General features: G+C 34.3%; 1 protein-coding gene and 1 pseudogene across 1 annotated transcript in view; both read left to right on the forward strand.

Annotated features, from left to right (window-relative positions):
• The window catches only part of CAPZA2 (capping actin protein of muscle Z-line subunit alpha 2), a 56374-nt gene that overhangs the window by 31226 nt on the left and 6124 nt on the right, over nucleotides 1-19024 (forward strand). The window contains exons 4-8 of the mRNA XM_032761525.2: nucleotides 5176-5239; nucleotides 10562-10768; nucleotides 12628-12707; nucleotides 16590-16668; nucleotides 18445-18516. Of these exons, the coding sequence (XP_032617416.1) occupies nucleotides 5176-5239; nucleotides 10562-10768; nucleotides 12628-12707; nucleotides 16590-16668; nucleotides 18445-18516 (502 nt within the window). The remainder of the gene's footprint in view (nucleotides 1-5175; nucleotides 5240-10561; nucleotides 10769-12627; nucleotides 12708-16589; nucleotides 16669-18444; nucleotides 18517-19024) is intronic.
• Nucleotides 9702-9827, forward strand: LOC116810010 (U2 spliceosomal RNA; annotated as a pseudogene).

The following is a 19024-nucleotide window of genomic DNA, read 5'->3' on the forward strand; positions in this document are numbered from 1 at the left end:
TTTTGGCATTTGCAAAGTTGGAAGAAATTGTGGTTGCTACCATTTTTATGTAGATTTTGCATTTTCTTTTACGTTTGACCCTAATAGCTTTTGAGAGCTTTTAAAGTTGTGTGTTTATTTACTCATAAATGCCTAACATAGTAGTACCTGACACATACAGGTACACTGAATTTTTGAGTGATTTAAAGTAGGCAATTCTAAATCTTAATACATCGTCTTTGGACCAGTGACCCCAGCCATGACTTTTCGCAGCTATCCTGCAATTTCAGAGAAATAATTGATTCTCTCCCTACTTCTCCCAAAATAAGATCTAGAGACTGTTATTTTAAGCTTACGGTTCCACTACTCATTTGGAAATGATGAAATAGTGCATTCTTTCTTACAAAGAAAGTTTAGTATCCATCCAGTCAGCTACTTTTCATCCTAGTATAATACCCAACATGTAAAATCCTGACTAATGGCCGGGTGCAGTGGCTCACGCCTGTAATCCCAGCACTTTGGGAGGCTGAGGCAGGCAGATTATGAGGTCAAGAGATTGAGACCATCCTGACCAACATGGTGAAATCCCGTCTCTACTAAAAATACAAAAATTAGCTGGGCATGGTGGCACATGCCTGTAGTCCCAGCTACTCGGGAGGCTGAGGCAGGAGAATCACTTGAACCCAGGAGGCAGAGGTTGCAGTGAGCCGAGATGGCGCCACTGCACTCCAGCCTGGTGACAGAGCAAGACTCTGTCTCAAAAAAAAAAAAAAAAAAAATGGGACTGATAGGGAAAATTTCTCTGATTTTATTGTTAGAACATTTGAAGCCTTTAAAAACTAAAAAATGGCCTTTATGAAGGTAGAGGTTCAACAGACTTGTGGGCATATCTGCATTTGCTTGTGATTAAAATTTCTGTTATTTATAGCAGTTTTTTAATTGTGGAAAAATACACATAAAACATACTATTTTACCCATTAAGTGTACAGATCAGTGGCTTTAATACATTTACATTGTTGTGTAATCATAGCTACCATCCATTTTCAGTACTTTTTTCATCTTTTCAAGCTGATACTTGAAAGCCCCAGGCAACCACCATTCAACTACCTATGAATTTGACAGCCTAGGTACCTCTTATAAGTAGAATCGTACAGTATTTGCCTTTTGTGACTGGTCTATTTTACTTAGCCTAATATCTTCAAAGTTTATCCATGTAGTAGCATGTGTCAAAATTTCCTTCCTTTTTAGGCTGAATAATATTCCGTTGTATGTGTATAGCACATTTTGTTTATCCATTGATCTTCCAGTGGACACTTGAGTTGCTTCCACCCATTAATTATATTAAAGTGCTTCATAGGAATCAGTGTAGTTTATTCTTTTGGTTTTAGTTAACAATTTATGAGTAAATGACCACTTGCTCCTAAATATTTTAAAGCTTATTGAAACTTTTTATATGTTAAAGTAAGATTAATTTTCTTTATAATAGTATAAAACATGTTGACAAAAGTCTTATGGATGCAAAGGAAACATACAACGTTTTTGAACAGTGCTTTCAAAGTAAGCTTTTCCTTTGTGTTCTCTATGTTAAATAAGTTGTGGGTTGTTTCATGTTGGTGCAAAAATGAGTGGATTTTTTTAAGTCAAGAAATGAGAAACTTGGTAAGTCAGAGTACTATTCATAATTATATAAATAGCATGAAATAGTTACACATTTGACTCAAGATACGTGAAAGTATGGGACTTTTATTTGTCCGAAGAATTATTGATCTGTTAATGATTGTTAGATTTAATTTAAATAAATTATATTTGTTGTAAGAGAAATTTGAAGATGAGCTACATTTCTCTTTTATTATAAACCAAATTTCTGGAACAGCTGTGATCCACACTTCATGTACATTGTAACAGGAAATACATGATATTCTGATCTTTTAAGTAAACGAGTATTTGAGGACATCGGTAATTGTGATAAAATATGATGCTTTATAGTATGACCCTAAGAAAAAACTCATCAAAACCTTTACTAGAAACTTCAGATTTTCTTTGCATGTGGTTATAATCTCAGCAAATGTTTGCTTACTATTAAAAAAAAAATACTGAGTTTGATTGACTTCAGTAGTATGCAATTTCTCAAAACTCTCCATTTGAGTTCATGTTGTAGACATCTCTGGGTATCTGTGAAGTACAGAATATATACTGTAAGTCACTGATTGACTTGACTTTAGAATGCTATTACTCTGGTTCACAGTGTCCTCTCTATGAAATAATTTCTGAGCAAAAGTAGTGTTACCCTGTTCCTCATCCCACTTAGTTCTGAATTACTTTTGTCCTCAAAAGATAGTAATTTGTTATCTATCATTGAGGCCATCCAAAACTACATAACAAAAGCTTAGAAGGCATTATAAAAACATTTAGAATGTGTTCCAGTGGCAGTTTCACTAGAGTAAGTGTATAGCTATAGACTGTTTCTTTTTCACTTGCACTTTTTGATATTGAATTTCTTTTATACAAATACGTCTTTCCCACATATATGTACATTTCCTCCTTTCTTCCACCTTTGGCTTGTTGCTTTATCTCCTTTTTTTTTCTTTGCCCTTTACCTTTTTTGTAGTGGGGAAAACATGACAATTATTCTTTAGAGTGGTTGTAATGGGACATCTTTACAAAAAGCTACCAACTCGGTATGTTTCAGAGCAAAATTAGGCATACTGAAGAGTTGGTATTGTCAAGTCAAGAACACTTTGAAACATCCAGAAATAGCTTTTTATTCAACAGACATTGCCAGACTTTGCTGTGATGATGAGATAAATAAGCCTTTTAGGGATTTTCCAGTGGAGAGTCAGACATGTTTAATATCAGACCAAGTGAAATGAAATACAATAGAGGTATGTGAAAGGGCTTTATAACCCAAAGGAAGAAATTTTAAATTTCTATTTAGAGGTGGTTTTTGAGCTGTTTTAAATGAACAGGATTTTAATAGTAAGAAAAATGATGTGGCTAAACTGAGGGAAGAGCATAGAAAAAAGTATAAGATACAACTTGATGGAAAGGGTATAAAAATCTAAATACAGTAACAGGTGACTTAGAAATTGATTGGGCCACAGAATTCTGCAAGAGCAGGGAGAACATTGTTTTTACCGTGTCTAGTAGAATGCTTAGCTTATAGTAATAAGAGCTCAGTAGGTATTTGCATAGATGGAGGGGTGGATGAATGAATGATGAGTGGGTGCATGAAGTGAGTTTTATGAACTGAAGAGACTGGAATTTATCTTTCCAAACTACTGTTTTTATGTCTATAAAGTAAGTGAGGTGGCCTGTACTGGTTAATGATATGGTTGAAGCAAAATTTGGATATTGTCACTCCTAGATGAGTACCTTTTCCACTGTACTGTGTAATTGTCACCATTTAACTTATTTTGAGCCTTTAAGATAAAATTTTAACCTATTTCGTATTATTTGTCTCCTTTTCAGATTTCCTATTCTTCCTTTATCCCCTCCTCCCAAGTTAGAGGTGGATGGCGTTTTATATTATGGGCAATAAAAGGCTTTCAGTCCAGCCTGGGCCCAAATTACTGTTTAAACTTATTTAAATATGACCTTACTGGAAAATGAATCCAAAATTCTAAGTGACTTAGTTTTAAACATACTTTTGGGATAAATCATTTAAGGATTAATAATGCCCTGGCTGTATTGAGTTTATTCTTAGGAAAATTACAGTTTTCATGAATTGGGAAAATGAGAAGTGAATAGCTTCTTTTTTCTTTCTCACCCTTGTACACTTCTATATTCAATGGCATCTTTTTTGAGCATGTAGTATCAAGAATTTGACAGCTAATAATTTAATTCTACTTTGCTATTTTTACATTTACTAGTCTCCTATTAACTCATCAATAATGCTTTGTTCAACCAAGCTTTCCTTTCTAGAGGAGACTTAGGAGCTAATAACTGAAAATTCAGTGGATGCCTGGCCATCCTGAATAATTTGAAAGTTTCCAAGTAGATTAAGTTTAGAGATATATTTCTGAGTTTGGAAATTCTCAATATCCTTTCTGTTAAGTGACAGTGATTTCCCAGATTGTAGATTTAATTTAAAAATACAATTTTTAGATAATATTTTATACTCTTGAGGATTTTTTTCTACACCTATATATGGTAATGTATTATTGTTTACTCTTATGAGAGTAGAGAGAGAGTAGCTTTATTCTTGGATCCATCTCATCACCATTTCCTAGCTCACACTCTGCGGTTTTTAACCTTAGCAACTGCCTAACTGCTTTTTCTGGCTCTCGTTGCTCCGCTGCCCAATTCATCATATACACTGCTGCCAAATTAATCTTCTTTAGAAGTACTTCTGTGTTCTCCTTTCTCAAAAAGCTTCTGTGACTCTGCTCTGTCTCCCAAATAAAGTAATTATTCCGTCATTCAGAGCCTTTCAGTTCATTTCAGTAAATATAACTGAACACCCGCTATGTGCCAGGCCTTGAGCTTGGTGCTTTCTGTGATGTTGTACCTAACTTATTTTCTCAGGCATTTTGCTCATACGGTCACTCTGCTCTTTTCTGCCCATCCCTCCAATTTCCATAAACCAGAGCCTACGCAGTTTTTCAAATCAGTTTTTCAGTATCACAGTTATTAAGAAATTATCCCAATTCTCTTCTCTTCTCACTGTTGCCTCAACAGAATGTAATCTTTTTTTTTTTTTTTTTTTAAGCATTCTTTGCAGTGCTTCATTGGCAATTCTCTTACTATGCTTTATACTTTGTGTTATGGTTATGTTTATCCATTATCTCTTTTATTCACCTGTAGGCCTTTTGATCAGAGAATATATCTAAGTATTCTTTGCATCTCTCACAGCACCTAGTCTGTTTCCTAGTATACTAAATACATACTTGAATAATTGGATGCATCTCTTATCAATAACCTTTATTTTCAGTGTCTTGAATGAAAAGTCCAGTTATATTTACTGATTTAATTTTATTTTGCTCAACATTGAAAGCTGGAGATCATTGTCCAGTTTTTAAAATAGCCATGTCGATATTTGTAGTTAGTATAAGTTCAGTAATGGAGAATTACAATTTTATTTATTTTGCCGTGTGTAGTATAGGAGGAGACTTTATTGATGGGTGAATTTTTTGACCATTGTTTTTAAAAACCATTAAGTATATAATTTTAAGTAATGACCATTTTCTTTTTTTTTAGTGCATTTGCACAGTATAACTTGGACCAGTTTACTCCAGTAAAAATTGAAGGTTATGAAGATCAGGTATGTTTCATATAAACACAGTAGCTAGCTATTCTTTGTTTTGTTTATAACCGTTAAGGTATCCTGCAAGAGCTGTGAAGTGGTATGCTGCAAGATAAAAAATTATTCATATTTTAATCATAACCACTTATGGGCAAAGTAATTGAAGTTTTACTTTCTTTTGTTGATACCAGTAATACTATTAGCAGAAAGTCCCTTTTAGAAATACTCAGATGTAATTCATTTAATATTTTAGTAAATGATTACTTCAAATCTACTTTCTTATTTTTTTCTGGGAAAAAAATCAATCCCATATTAATCCAAAGTCTAGAATATATGTTAGTAGACTTATATCATAATTTGGTTGCTCTGGAATTCTGTAGTTCTTCATGTGAGTAATTTAGCATTTAGTAATTATTAAATCTCTTCTTTCCAAACTACAAGTTAGATTTGCTAAGCTAAGAAAAGCCACAAAAGGTCACTAGCATTTTTTTTTTTTTTGGTTTAGAGTTTCTAATAAATAGTGATTATATGAATGCATTTCATGCTTGCATGAAGGACAGCTTATGTAAAACACTATGAAGAAGAACTGGTAGGTAGAACATAAGGGAAAGTGGTTAAGAAAGAACATAAGAGAAAGTTCTTAGTGGCTAATCATGTCAAAGCTTTTATTTGGCATTATTCGTTATATAATATGTAGTCATAGTTATGGGGGACACGTAAAGACTAGGCTAGAAGGTGACTTGTAACTGAAGGGAAATTTTAAGCTTATTTATAGATATGTGTGTGTATATACAAAGCTATGTAGAGTGTCATTGTATTAATCTGCAAAATTTATTTTATCTCTGGGAAGATTTGGGGTTTTTTTTTGCTTTTTCTTTACTACTATAAATAATGCCATATTAAACATCTTTGTACCTCTTATATTAACAATTATTTTTGGGGATAAATTGCTATAAGAAAATTTGCTGTGTCTTTTAAAAATGTTAGATAGCCTCCAAAGTCACTTTATGAACCTAGCATAATTTTAATATTAAATATTTAAAACTAAAAAGATAAAACAAAAAAGGTAAACAGTATACTAACTTCACATGGACTATAGATTTTAAAACTTTAAGTAAGATACTAACAAATAGGATTTAGAGGTATATCCAAAGAATAATATACCAAAACTAAACAGAATTTTTATAGAAATGCAAAAATGGTTCCATATAAGACAGATTGGTCTTACATATTAATAAATCAAAGAGAAAAATCTTATGATGTATCAATAGACAGTGAAAAGAGATTTGAGAAATTCAGTAGCCATTTTCTCATTAAAAATAAAAATTCTAGTAAAATAGAGAATCGAAGAAAACCTCTTAAATATGAAAGACTTTAACAAAAATTAATAGTAAATGTCATAAACTAAAACATTAAAACAATTTTAGTTAAAATGTAAAATTAGCTAGGTATGCCTGCTTATCAGCATTATCATTTATCATAAATGGAGATGTAGCAAATAAGACAAAAACATGAGAACTTATAAAATTTGGAAAAGAAAAGAAAACTTATTTGTGACATGATTTATATATTTAGGAATACTAAGAGATTCTAATAATATAACTCCCAACCAAAAAAAAAAAAAGCTATTAGAATTAATAAAAGAATTTGGGGAGATGTCTGAATTTAAGGTAAGGATACAAAACTCATTAGTTGTCCTTTATTACAGCAAGTAAGGACCTGAAACTAGAAATGGTGGGGGTCAGAGTGGAGCAGGGAATTCAATTTAAAATAATGGTAAAAGGTACAGATTAGGAATAAGCTTCATCAAAAAAAGGCATACGATTATGAAGAAAATAGTGACGGTCTTCTCAAGCAACAAAAGCAAAAACTGACACATGGGATCTAATTAAAGAGCTTCTGCACCACAAAGGATACTATCAACAGAGTAAACAGACAACCTACAGAATGGGAGACAAATTTTGCAAATTATGCCTCTGACAAAGGTTTAAATCCAGCATCTATAAAGAACTAAAATTTAAAAGATAAAAACAACCCCATTAAAAAGTGGGCAAAGGATATGAACAGACACTTTTCCAAAGCAGACATACTTGAGGCCAAACAGGCGTATGAAAAAAAAAGATCACCATCACTGATAATTAGAAAAATGCAAATCAGAACCACAATGAGATACCATTTCAAACCAATCAGAATGGCTATTACTAGAAAGTCAAAAAATAACAGATGCTGGTGAGGTTATGGAGCAAAAGGAATGCTTATACACTGTTGGTGGGAGTGTATATTCAACTATTGTAGAAGACAGTGTGGTGATTCCTCAGAGATCTAAAAACAGAATTACCATTTGACCCAGCAACCCCATTACTGGTTATATACTCAAAGGAATATAAATCATTCTATTATAAAGAAACATGCTCACATATGTTCATTACAGCACTATTCACAATAGCAAAGACATGGAATGAATCTAAATATCAGTGATGATAGACTAGGTGAAGAAAATGTGGCATATATACACCATAGAATACTATGCAGCCATGAAAAAGAACAAGCTTTGTGTCCTTTGCAAGAACATGGATGGAGCTGAAGGCCATTATTCTTCGCAGACTAATACAGTATCTTAGCAGAAAATCAAATATCACATGTTCTCACTTACTAGTGGGAGATAATGATGAGAACACATGACACATAGAGGGGAACAAAACACACTGGGGCCTATCAGAGGGTGAAGGGTGGGAGGAGGGAGAGGATCAGGAAAAATAACTAATAGGTACTAGGCTTAATACCTGGGTGATGAAATAATCTGTGCAACACCCACATGACACAAGTTTACCTATATAATAAACCTGTACCTGTACCCCTGAACTTTAAAAAAGAAAATAGTGATAGTCTTCTTGAAACACATAAAACAGGATCTGACCAATGCAAAGGTGCTCTAAATTCCATTCTTAGATAGAAAATTAAATTATTTTAAAAGTAATATATGGATTTGATGAAATTTGAATTAGAATCCTGATCAGTTGTTTTTTAATTGGTCAATATTTTCATAAAGTTTATGTGGAAAAAAGATACATGCTTGAAATAACCAAGAAATACATATATATATATGGAAAAAACCATTAAGCACAGTGAGGGAGAATTGCCTTACCAGATAGTACAAGTTGTTTTACAGCCAATGTTAAGTCAACGTGGTGGTGTATGGAGTAGACAAAAAATCATTAGAGCAGCATAGAGAACCAGAATTTAGTCTCAGAATATATGAAAAATTTTATACAGATATTGGCATAACTGGTTTCTATAAGAAGAAAATTAAGTTGGACCTCTGTCACATACAGTATACAGAAATAGATTTCAGGTGGTTTTAAAATGTGAAAAATGACTAACATTTTAGAAGAAAATCTGAGTCTACATGTGCAATACAGGGCTAGGGAGACCATCTTAAATAACACTGGATACCCAGGAACTATAAAAGATGGACATTTTACTATAAATGTTTTTAACTGTAGAATGAAACTTATCTTAAAGAACTCTTTAAACTGATAAGAAAAAGACAACAGATTAAAATATTTTAATATATTTGCTCACAGAAGAGCAAATGACCCACAAATGTGAAAAGCCATACTTATACTTAGTTCTATCAGTAGTCAGTGGAATTAAAATGATATATTTTCTACCCATCAGACTAAAAAAAGAGCTATAATGCCTATCATTGGTGGTAATATGGATAGAAACATACTCTCATATATGTGTAGAAATTTGGATTGTCACAGGAGTATATATTAAAAATTATAATACTTGCTGTCCCTACCACCACTGCTTGGGAATTTATTCAATAGAAATAAAAGGATCCAATGGAAATAAAAACATCAGTATGTTAAAATATATGTACAGCAATACTCATTTCACCTTTTTTGTTGTTGTTATTGAGTCAGGGTCCTGCTCTGTCACCCAGGCTGGAGTGCAGTGACACAATCACAGCTCGCTGCAGCCTCAGTCTCCTGGGCTGAGTAGCTGGGACTACAGGCGCATGCCACCACGACTGACTAATTTAAAAAATTTTTTTGTAGAGATGAGGTCTTACTATGTTGCCCAGGCTGGTCTCAACCTCCTGAGCTGAAGCTATCCTGCCCCCTTGGCCTCCCAAAGCACTAGGATTACAGGCATGAGCTACCACACCCAGTCTTATTTCTCCATTTTTAATGTGTTCCTCCTTTCCCCAAAAAAGGAAACAGCCCAGAAATAAAGAGATGGCACATCAGTAGTGGATTGGCAGACTAAATTATGTTATAATCACATCATGGGACATTATGCAGCCATTTAAAAGAATGGTGAGAAATATATCAGTTGACTTTGAGGGATTTCCATAGGATGTTTATGTTGAAAGAAGCCAGATGCAGAGAAGAGTGTGTGTGTGTGTGTGTGTGTGTGTGTGTGTGTACATACACACACACATTTTCATTGCATTCTTACAAAATAATGACCAGTCGCTTCTCGGCCTTTTGGCTAAGATCAAGTGTAGTAAAATAATGACCAAAAAATTATATGTGTATGCAAATATAGACATGTGCATATCTTTATCTGTAAGATTTTATGACTATGAAAAAAAATTTAGAAAGGTATATCCTGTGTTGTTAGCATGATATATATCAGAGGGATCGACAAGTCCCGACATAGCTGAGGAGTCAAAGACTGGAAGAATTACAAGAGAAGGAAAAAGGGGAAATTTTTTAAATAAAGCACAAAATATCAGATTATACATTATGCATTGTGGATATGTAATTTAAATTTATGTAAATGAAGTATGTTTTTAAATATTTGGAAGTCAATTAAAATCAGTTGTCAATGTAGTTTTTAAGAAGCAAGAAGCAGATACGTCAGAGTAGGTAAGACTGTGGGCCCAGAGGCAAGGTGGGGGACACACCGAAGAGGATTTGCACCAGACCAAAACCATTCAGGTAACTACCCTGATTGGAGGTTATTACAAGTTCTGTAGTTTTGAGGAACTGGAGTCTGTTATCAGACATTGTAAACTGTTAGAGTTCTCAAAGCAGAAAACCCATCAAACCCACTTGAACAGTGTTTTTAGAGGTTGCATTTTTTTTCACCAGTAGCTGGAAGTTATATTGGGAGAAAATCTGATCTGCACTGGATGAGAGTAATATCATTTTCTGTATAGTCAACTCATTTGAAGTATTAATAGTCGTACCATATGGTTAAAATACATGCTTGGAGTAGGATTGTTTTACAGTTTTAAGGAAGAAGCTTAAATGAGTGTAATTACGATGTATCAATACTGAAATGCTGTTTTTTTCTTTTTTTTCTAAATTCATTCCATCATCAAAGGTATTGATAACAGAACATGGCGACTTGGGAAATGGAAAGTTTTTGGATCCAAAGAACAGAATCTGTTTTAAATTTGATCACTTAAGGAAGGAGGCAACTGATCCAAGACCCTGTGAAGTAGAAAATGCAGTTGAATCATGGAGAACTTCAGTAGAAACTGCTCTGAGAGCTTACGTAAAAGAACATTACCCGAATGGAGTCTGCACTGTAAGTCATCAGTAGCAGCTTTGTGTGTGTGTGTTTTGTGTAAATGTGAGTCTTTAGTGTCTCTTAAAATTTACAGTGACTTACAGAATTGACATTGTATAATTTGTCATTTTTTTCCTTAAATATTTCTAAGAATGTTTACTATTTTTTCAAGAAATTCTCTATAATAAATAGATATATTAGGATGGCTTAAAATAGGGAAATGGTTGTACCTTGATTTAAATCCATGTAGAAATTCTAATACTTTGATTAAAGGAGCATGATATGGTGAGATTCTGTAATCTTATGTTCATGACTCATCTCAGTTTAGATCAAATTTATTTTTATTAAGTTACAGAAATCTTAGAACAAATAAAATTACTTGGAAGTAAAATTATGTGTGTATTTTACAGTTACATTTCTTGTGTTTTTTGTGCAGTTCTTTCATAGGTTCAACCTATTTTTATATTTTCAAGAAATACATGGCTGGGCACAGTGGCTCATGCCTATAATCCCAGCACTTTGGGAGGCCGAGGCAGGTGGATCACCTGAGGTCAGGAGTTCGAGACCAGCCTGGCCAACATGTCTCTACTTAAAAAAAAAAAAAAAATACAATTAGCCAGGCGTGGTAGTACATGCCTGTAGTCCAAGCTACTCGGGAGGCTGAGGCAGAATTGCTTGAACCCAGGAGGCAAAGGTTGCAGTGAGCCGAGATCGTGCCACTCCACTCCAGCCTGGGCAAGAGAGTGAGACTCTGTCTCAAAAAAAAAAAAGAAAAAGAAAAAGAAAAAAGAAATACAAAATGTGGTAGTAGGAATACATTTCTTTTTTTAAAATTTCATAATATTATTTGTACCCTGACAGGCTTTTTTAGCACCCCCAGTTTGTGCTTCAGTGGCCTTTTCCATTGCTAGAGTGATCTTTTGAAATGCAAATCAGGTCATTAAAATTCCCTGCCTGAAATCCTTCAGAGATTTCCCATTGCACTTAGAGTCCAGGCTTTTGAAGGTGGCTTAAAGGCCCTGTGGACCACGTGGCCTCTGCTTACCCCTCCAACCTAACTCTACCACATATCCTAGTTTATACCTGCTTTCTCAACATAATTATTAACATCACCAGTAGCATACCCCATTTCTTTCTTGGAAGTTTCCTGGTTAGGACAAAAATTCATATGGTCAGCATAAGTATCTAGCTCTCTAATTATTTGAGAAATATTGCAGGATAACCTCAAATATCTTATGTATTACTTGAATTATAACTTGTTCATCAGGATTATTTTGGAGGAATAACGAGAGTAAGGGAGTACTTGTTAGAGTCCTCATTTGTTCTAGAGGATTGAAGGCACAAATTAATTATTCCTTTTAAAGCAGTAGGCAAGAGGTGAAATAACATTGTGATACATCACAAGCATTCTCTTAATGACCTTTCTCACTTATAAGTAAGTTAATTCATTCCAGTACTTTTAAGTGACTAGAGAAACAGCAGCTCCTAAGATTGTGAAGTGAACAAAGGTGATAATCACGAGCTAGGTCCAGTTTTCACTTGCATGGAAAAAGCTAGATTAGCATCTGCATGTTTAAAATAAATTATCTACTTAGGAAAGTAGATTATCTAGAATGTTCGTGAATATTTCAGAGTACAATTAATTTTAATGAATTGTATTTTATTTAGTGTCCCCTTTTGTGGTCCACTAATAATTTGATTAGGCATAAATATTTGAGAACATGTTTTTCTAGCTACTATATTGGAATGATGGCCTACTTTGTATTTTATGTGTTCTTGTCAAAGTACTATACAATTTGCAGTATTTTATAGATTTTTAAAGTTGGACATTCCATGGCCCTAAATTCATTCTTATGCTTATTTTCTTTGCCAATAAGGTGTATGGCAAAAAAATAGATGGACAGCAAACCATTATTGCATGCATAGAAAGCCATCAGTTCCAAGCAAAAAACTTTTGGTAAGTTAAAATTTTGGATATTCGGGAGTTTTGGCATTGTTTTAAGTCTTTATAGTTCTTGCTTTAGTGATGTGGGCTACACCTTTTTTGTTTATGATTAAGAACAATTTAGAGATGCTATAAAATTTTAGCCTTTTGATATAAGGAAGATAAATTTGCTCAACAGCCTAATCACTAAAGGTAGTGGTAAATCCGTTGACATTCAGTGAAAAGAATATGGGACTAGCAAACAGCATCCTGAGGGAGCATGTGTGCCTGCGAGAACACCAGTTGGCAGTCCATATGCTCATTCTGTGAAGGGGCTGTTCCTGAATGAAACTTATGTGGAGGAGAACAAAGATAATTATAGAGCAAGAAATGATACTGCTTTTGTGAACTTTGTGACTCTGAAGTAGTGGATTGCTTTGTACTTGGTTAGCCAATGTGAGGAAGTAATGACATGTTTTATACAATGAGGAAGATTACAATCATGCCTTGTAATTTTGTGTACAAATAATTCCATTATTCCTTATAAACATCAAGCCCTCAGGAGCACTGATTTACCCTACTGGTCTTGGACCTTTGACAAGTTGTTAGTCCTTTTTATTCTTAGACAAGACTATTTCTGAGCACCTGTTATAAAATTCTGAGGTTCTTTAAGACTTTACAAGTCCATAATTGAATGAAATCTTTACATTTATCCCTGTTTTACATGCTGAGGTCACCAGAATAAGTATGATCATAATAATTACCTTTTAGTATATTAGCCTTTGACTTACTAGCCAAGTTGGTTAGTGGTGCTATTAAGGGTAAAGTAACAGGTAACCCCTGTGGGCCAGTTGGGTTCATGGTCCAAGGTTGCTCCACTGCTTAGCCATCTCAGAAATAAATGCAGGGTTGCAAGGTTAACCAAGAATATTTGGAGGAATGCAGATCCATCATCACTGAAGGAAAATCAGTGCCATATGTAAACGTATGCCTTAATGACTAGCCACAGTTCCCTAAAGGTTCGGGCACATAGAGTTACTTTTATGGACTTAATATAAGTGTAGTTTCTCTATGTTAGGTCTAAAATCTTGTAGCATTAATCTAGAATCCTGAAACAATATTTATAAAATTATTACTAATTTATGTTATTTATGCCAGGAAACGCATAATAAAATCAATCTTGTTGAGATGGAACTACTATTAGAAGAAAATTCTTTTTACTACGTTCTTCTTTATAATACATTGGAGATGTTATAATAAGTTTACTAATTTGTCTTTTTAAAATCTAATTCCTTTGAGCTTTAACGTATATAAAATGAAGAAAATGTCTGTCCTTGAGTTTTATTTTCTTTTTAGAGACAGAGTCTTGCTGTATTGCCCAGGCTGGTCTCAAATTCCAGGGCTCAAGTGATCCTCCTGCCTCCGGCTCCTGAGTAGCTGGAACTACAGGTTCACATGGTGCCCAGCTTGTCATTGAGTTTTCTATTCTCACTATTTCACTTTACAAGGGTAATTTTTCCTAAGCCATCACTATGAGCATTGTATCACTTAAGTTAATGGCTTTCATTTTCTGGAAAAAAATGTATTTAATATGCTTTGATATGATTTTTCCAAAGTGATAATATCATGGCACAATAGTCTCAGTAAAATCTAAATAGTTAATACAAAGAACTATACTTCAAGCCAGGCATCTGTAATCCCAGCACTTTTGGAGACCAAGGTAGGAGAATGGCCAGAGGCCAGGAGTTCAAGAAACCTGGGCAACATAGTATGACCCCATCTCTAGAAAAAAAAAAAATTAGCCAGGCATGGTGGTGCATGACTGTAGTCCTAGCTACTTGGGAGGCTGAGGCAAGAGGATGTCTTGAGCCCAAGAGTTCAAGCCTGCAGTGAGCTATAATCACGCCACTGCACTTCAGTCTGGGTGACAAAGCAAGACCCTGTCTCTAGAAGAAAAAAAAGAAATATACTTCAATTCATCTAAAATATAGGTAGAGTAAAAATCAGAAGCAACTAGTCTTAGATGTTTCTTAGATTTCAGTAGAGACCTTCTCTTCTTTGTCTCTACCATTTCTCCAGGGTCTAGCAGTATTAGGGGCTTAATATAAATGTTTGTTGAGTGAATACGTATTTGTAATTACAGAGTTAATAAAAGAGAGGGGCAGAATATAATTAAAGGCTAGGACATATTGGCCATTTACTCTACTAATAAAAGAGTACTATCTACTCAGTGTCATTTACTGTAACTATAGTAATTAATGCCTTTGGAAGAATCTTTTGAAATAGTTCTCAAATTGGTACCACTACTTGGTTTGGAATTATTTTTTTTTCTTTTCATAATCAATGGTTATATCAATGTATATTGTCCTAGTCAGTATTGTATATGCTAAGGACTCACTAGTTGGCTTGGCATTAATACCTCAATAAAAGGAATACTTCTTTTGGAATCATGAAACAAAAATGAATAAACCTCCAAGTTATTTTTCCAACCAACCTTCTTTGAAAATCTTGGATGAGTCACTCAAATCAAGACATGTTATAAAATTATCTATTATTTTGTAGAACATATACATTGTTCTAATAATAATTTTCACATATTCAGTGTAACTGTAAGTATGAGAATACAGGTTGAATATCTCTTATCCAAAATGCTTGGGACCAGAAGTCTTTTGGATTTCAAATTTTTAAATATTTGCATCATACTTACTGGTTTAACATCCCTAATTCAAAAATTCAAAATTCAGAATACTCCAATAATCATTTCCTTTGAGCATCATGTCAGTGCTCAAAAAGTTGCAGATTTTGAAGCATTTCAGCTTATTGAATTAGGAAGACTCAACTTGTACTATCATTCTATAGACTTTATGACTGGGTAGACTGCATGAATACTGAACCCAGAAATCATTGTCTAGCAAAAGCCAGTATAGTGATTAATTACCCTGTGACTATTATATAATGTTCAAAAAAGCTAACATGTTAGAATGTCCTTAGCGTGCAGAGAGCAAACAGAGACAAAAAGAAAAGTTACCCTGAAAAGTTTGTCAGAAAAATAGAATATCAGAAGCTAACCTACTCATCCAGAATTTTGTCAAAAAAGAAAAATAAGATAAAATTCACTGGTAGACAAAAAGTAGTAACATACCAGTTTGTAATTTCTCAGTTTCGAACCATGAATATGTATTTGTATATCAAAAATCATTTCAGGAGCAGAGAAGGAGGATATGCCTTTTATGTGGAGATTTTAAACATAAAATTGGAAAACTAAAAAAAAAAAAACATGTTAATAACTATAGTCCTTTATTTCCAGATATCAAAACCTCCTTAAGAGTGTTGTATAACATTTACTAGCCATTCTTTCTAAATTGTACGGTACTTTGTATCATTCAGTAGATATTAAACTACAGAGTGTATTTATAAAAGCCCCTGTTAATCTAAACATTTATTCCATTTATTTTGGAAATATAAGTGATTGAATTGAAGAAGTAGCTTAAAATTTATCTCCACAGTAGCTTATGACTTAGTTTTGTATTGGTTTTTGTTTTGTTTTGTTTTTTTTAAGGCTAGTCAAGTGGAGATGGAACAAAGAAACTTGTATCTGATTGTGATCAATCAGTGGCAAACAGCACTGCACATACACCAGCCTGAATTGTATTTTAAGCCTTAGCTTTAGAATTCTGGCGTTAAATTCATTATGTAAGTTCTTTCTTATCAGTGGGGTGAAGATTAAATTAAATATGTATCATAACTGGACTTAATCTTTTGATTCTTTTTGACTATTTCAGTGATTAAAAATTTAATGTCCAGTGTTCATCCCCCACACTCTCTCATACTGTAGCATGAAATATAATCTGAAACTTAAAATTGATTCAAATTATTTTCCCTACCTTATTTACAGCTGCTGTTTTTATTTTTAAGGAATGGTCGTTGGAGGTCAGAATGGAAGTTTACAATCACTCCTTCAACCACTCAAGTGGTTGGCATCTTGAAAATTCAGGTATGAAAAAGAATTTGTTTACTGATCTTTAGATGATTCTGAACGGAGAAACAACTAATTCCTAAGTTTCCATTTTCATAGTACATCATATACATTTCTTTTTCAGGTCTTTGTTTTGGGGTAATGGGAAAAACAATAGTGCTGTTTTAAATCTTTTAAATAACCTAGCAGTTTATTCCCTAGTCATCAAAAATCTGCAAGGATAGCTGACAGATTATAAAACACAGCTAAAATTAGATGCTGCCATTTGGTCTCTCTTCACATACAATTTGTTCATGCAGGCATCTTCTGAGTTTGAGTTGTGTACTTCTCTCCTCTGAATTGGGTGGAGTGGGGTGAAGTATAATATTAATATATGCATGTGTGTAGTTGTATAAATATATTGTATGCATGTATTAACAGGTGTATGTATTGGCCGGGCACGGTGGCTCACGCCTGTAATCCCAACACTTTGGGAGGCCAAGGTGGGCGGATCACAAGGTCAGGAGATCAAGACCATCCTGGCTAACACAGTGAAACCCCGTCTCTACTAAAAATACAAAAAATTAGCCGGGCGTGGTGGCACGTGCCTGTAGTCCCAGCTACTCGGGAGGCTGAGGCAGGAGAATCGCTTGAACCCGGGAGGCAGAGGTTGCAGTGAGCCGAGATTGCACCACTGCACTCCAGCCTGGGCGACAGAGCAAGACTCTGTCTCAAAAAAAAAAAAAAAAAAAAAAAAGCATACGTGATTGTTTGAAGATTTAGTTAATATGGCTAAAAGGGTTAGAACAGAGACAGACACCAAGTACTCAGTGAATGGTAGTCATTATTGTCAGCATTATTCTTCCTTCACTTAGGCCTCAGTGGCACTTACCTGGATAATTATAGCAGCTTCTAAAATGGTGCCCCTTGTAGGACCAAAGCTTATTGAGAGCAAGGGTTGTCTGGTTCACAGTACAATCTTCAGCATTTAGCATAGTACTGTATGATTGTTATTTTGTTGAGTTGGTGGACTCTTTGGCATTCACACTGCTATCAAAAAGATAATTTTTAAATTTAAATGTGGATATGTTACTTGACTATGTAAGACCATTTAGTGGTACACTCTCATCTGCCAGATAGTCCAGACATATTTGCATGACATACGAGGCCCAGAGTTGACTGGTTTGCTACCTGTATATATTTCTACAGCTATTACTGTCCCCAACTTCACATACCTCTAGTCTTCTCTGAAATATACTGAAGCCTTTTTTAACCCTCAGAAAGAATCTGGAGTACTGCTAACATACTTTATACATACCTTTACCATGTTGTGCTGAAATACGAGATCAGGGACTGTGTCTTTTTAAAAGCCATATACCCTCAGAACCTTATGTAGCAGCAGTGTTTATAGCACTCATTCAATGTTTGTTGAGTAAATTCATGTCTGAGTTTGGGGAATTAAATGGTTGGTGGAAATACACAAAAGAGGAGCAGGGTTGGGAGGGAATATTTTGAGCTCAGATTTGGACATCGTGGTTTTAGGTACCAGTAGAATGAATGACTGTGAGGCAAAAACGTCCAGCAGTCAGGTCAATAGAAGGCTTGCCTGAATAACTACAGGAATATCTCTAACTAGTCTCCTCACTAGGCTGAGGACAAGGAGAGTCTTGCTGGAGTTCAAAAGTTCTGGAGCTCAGCAGAGAAGTCTAGACTAGAGCTGAAATATGTAGTCAGTCTACATTGATATGCTTGTTGACGCAATGAGGTTCTTGATAATTCCTGTAATGTGGTTTCTGTAATTTCTTTTTCTAATAGGTTCATTATTATGAAGATGGTAATGTTCAGCTAGTGAGTCATAAAGATATACAAGATTCCCTAACAGTGTCTGTAAGTAATTAATTCCACAGTAAAATTTAACATAATGCTTCTGTAAAACCAGAACAGTTTTGGAATGAACATTTTAAGTAATATTTCTGCTTCAGATTACAGTGTTTTCTGATAGATTAAAGATAAATAATTGCAAACCTGTACCTAACTTCTTTGCAGCTTTATTGAGATATAATTTGTATACCATTCAGTGCATTCATTTAAAATATAAGCTTCAAATTTTTTTTTTTTTTTGTATATTACTAATAGGGTTGGACAGCAGTCACCACAATCTAATTTTAGAACATTTTCATGCTCCTTAAAAGAAACCCTGTACCATTAGCAATCATTCCCCATTCTACCCAGCCCTTCCCCCAGAACCCTCCCAGCCCTAGGCAGCAGCTAATCTACTTTCTGGCTCTGTGGATTTGCTTGTGCTAGACATCTGATATAAATGTAATCATAATATATAGAATTTCCTGACTGGCTTTTTTCATTTAACATGTTCAACATTCATCCTTTCTGGAGC

This window comes from Hylobates moloch, unplaced genomic scaffold, assembly GCF_009828535.3.
Source record: "Hylobates moloch isolate HMO894 unplaced genomic scaffold, HMol_V3 SCAFFOLD_1, whole genome shotgun sequence".
Classification (NCBI taxonomy): domain Eukaryota; kingdom Metazoa; phylum Chordata; class Mammalia; order Primates; family Hylobatidae; genus Hylobates; species Hylobates moloch.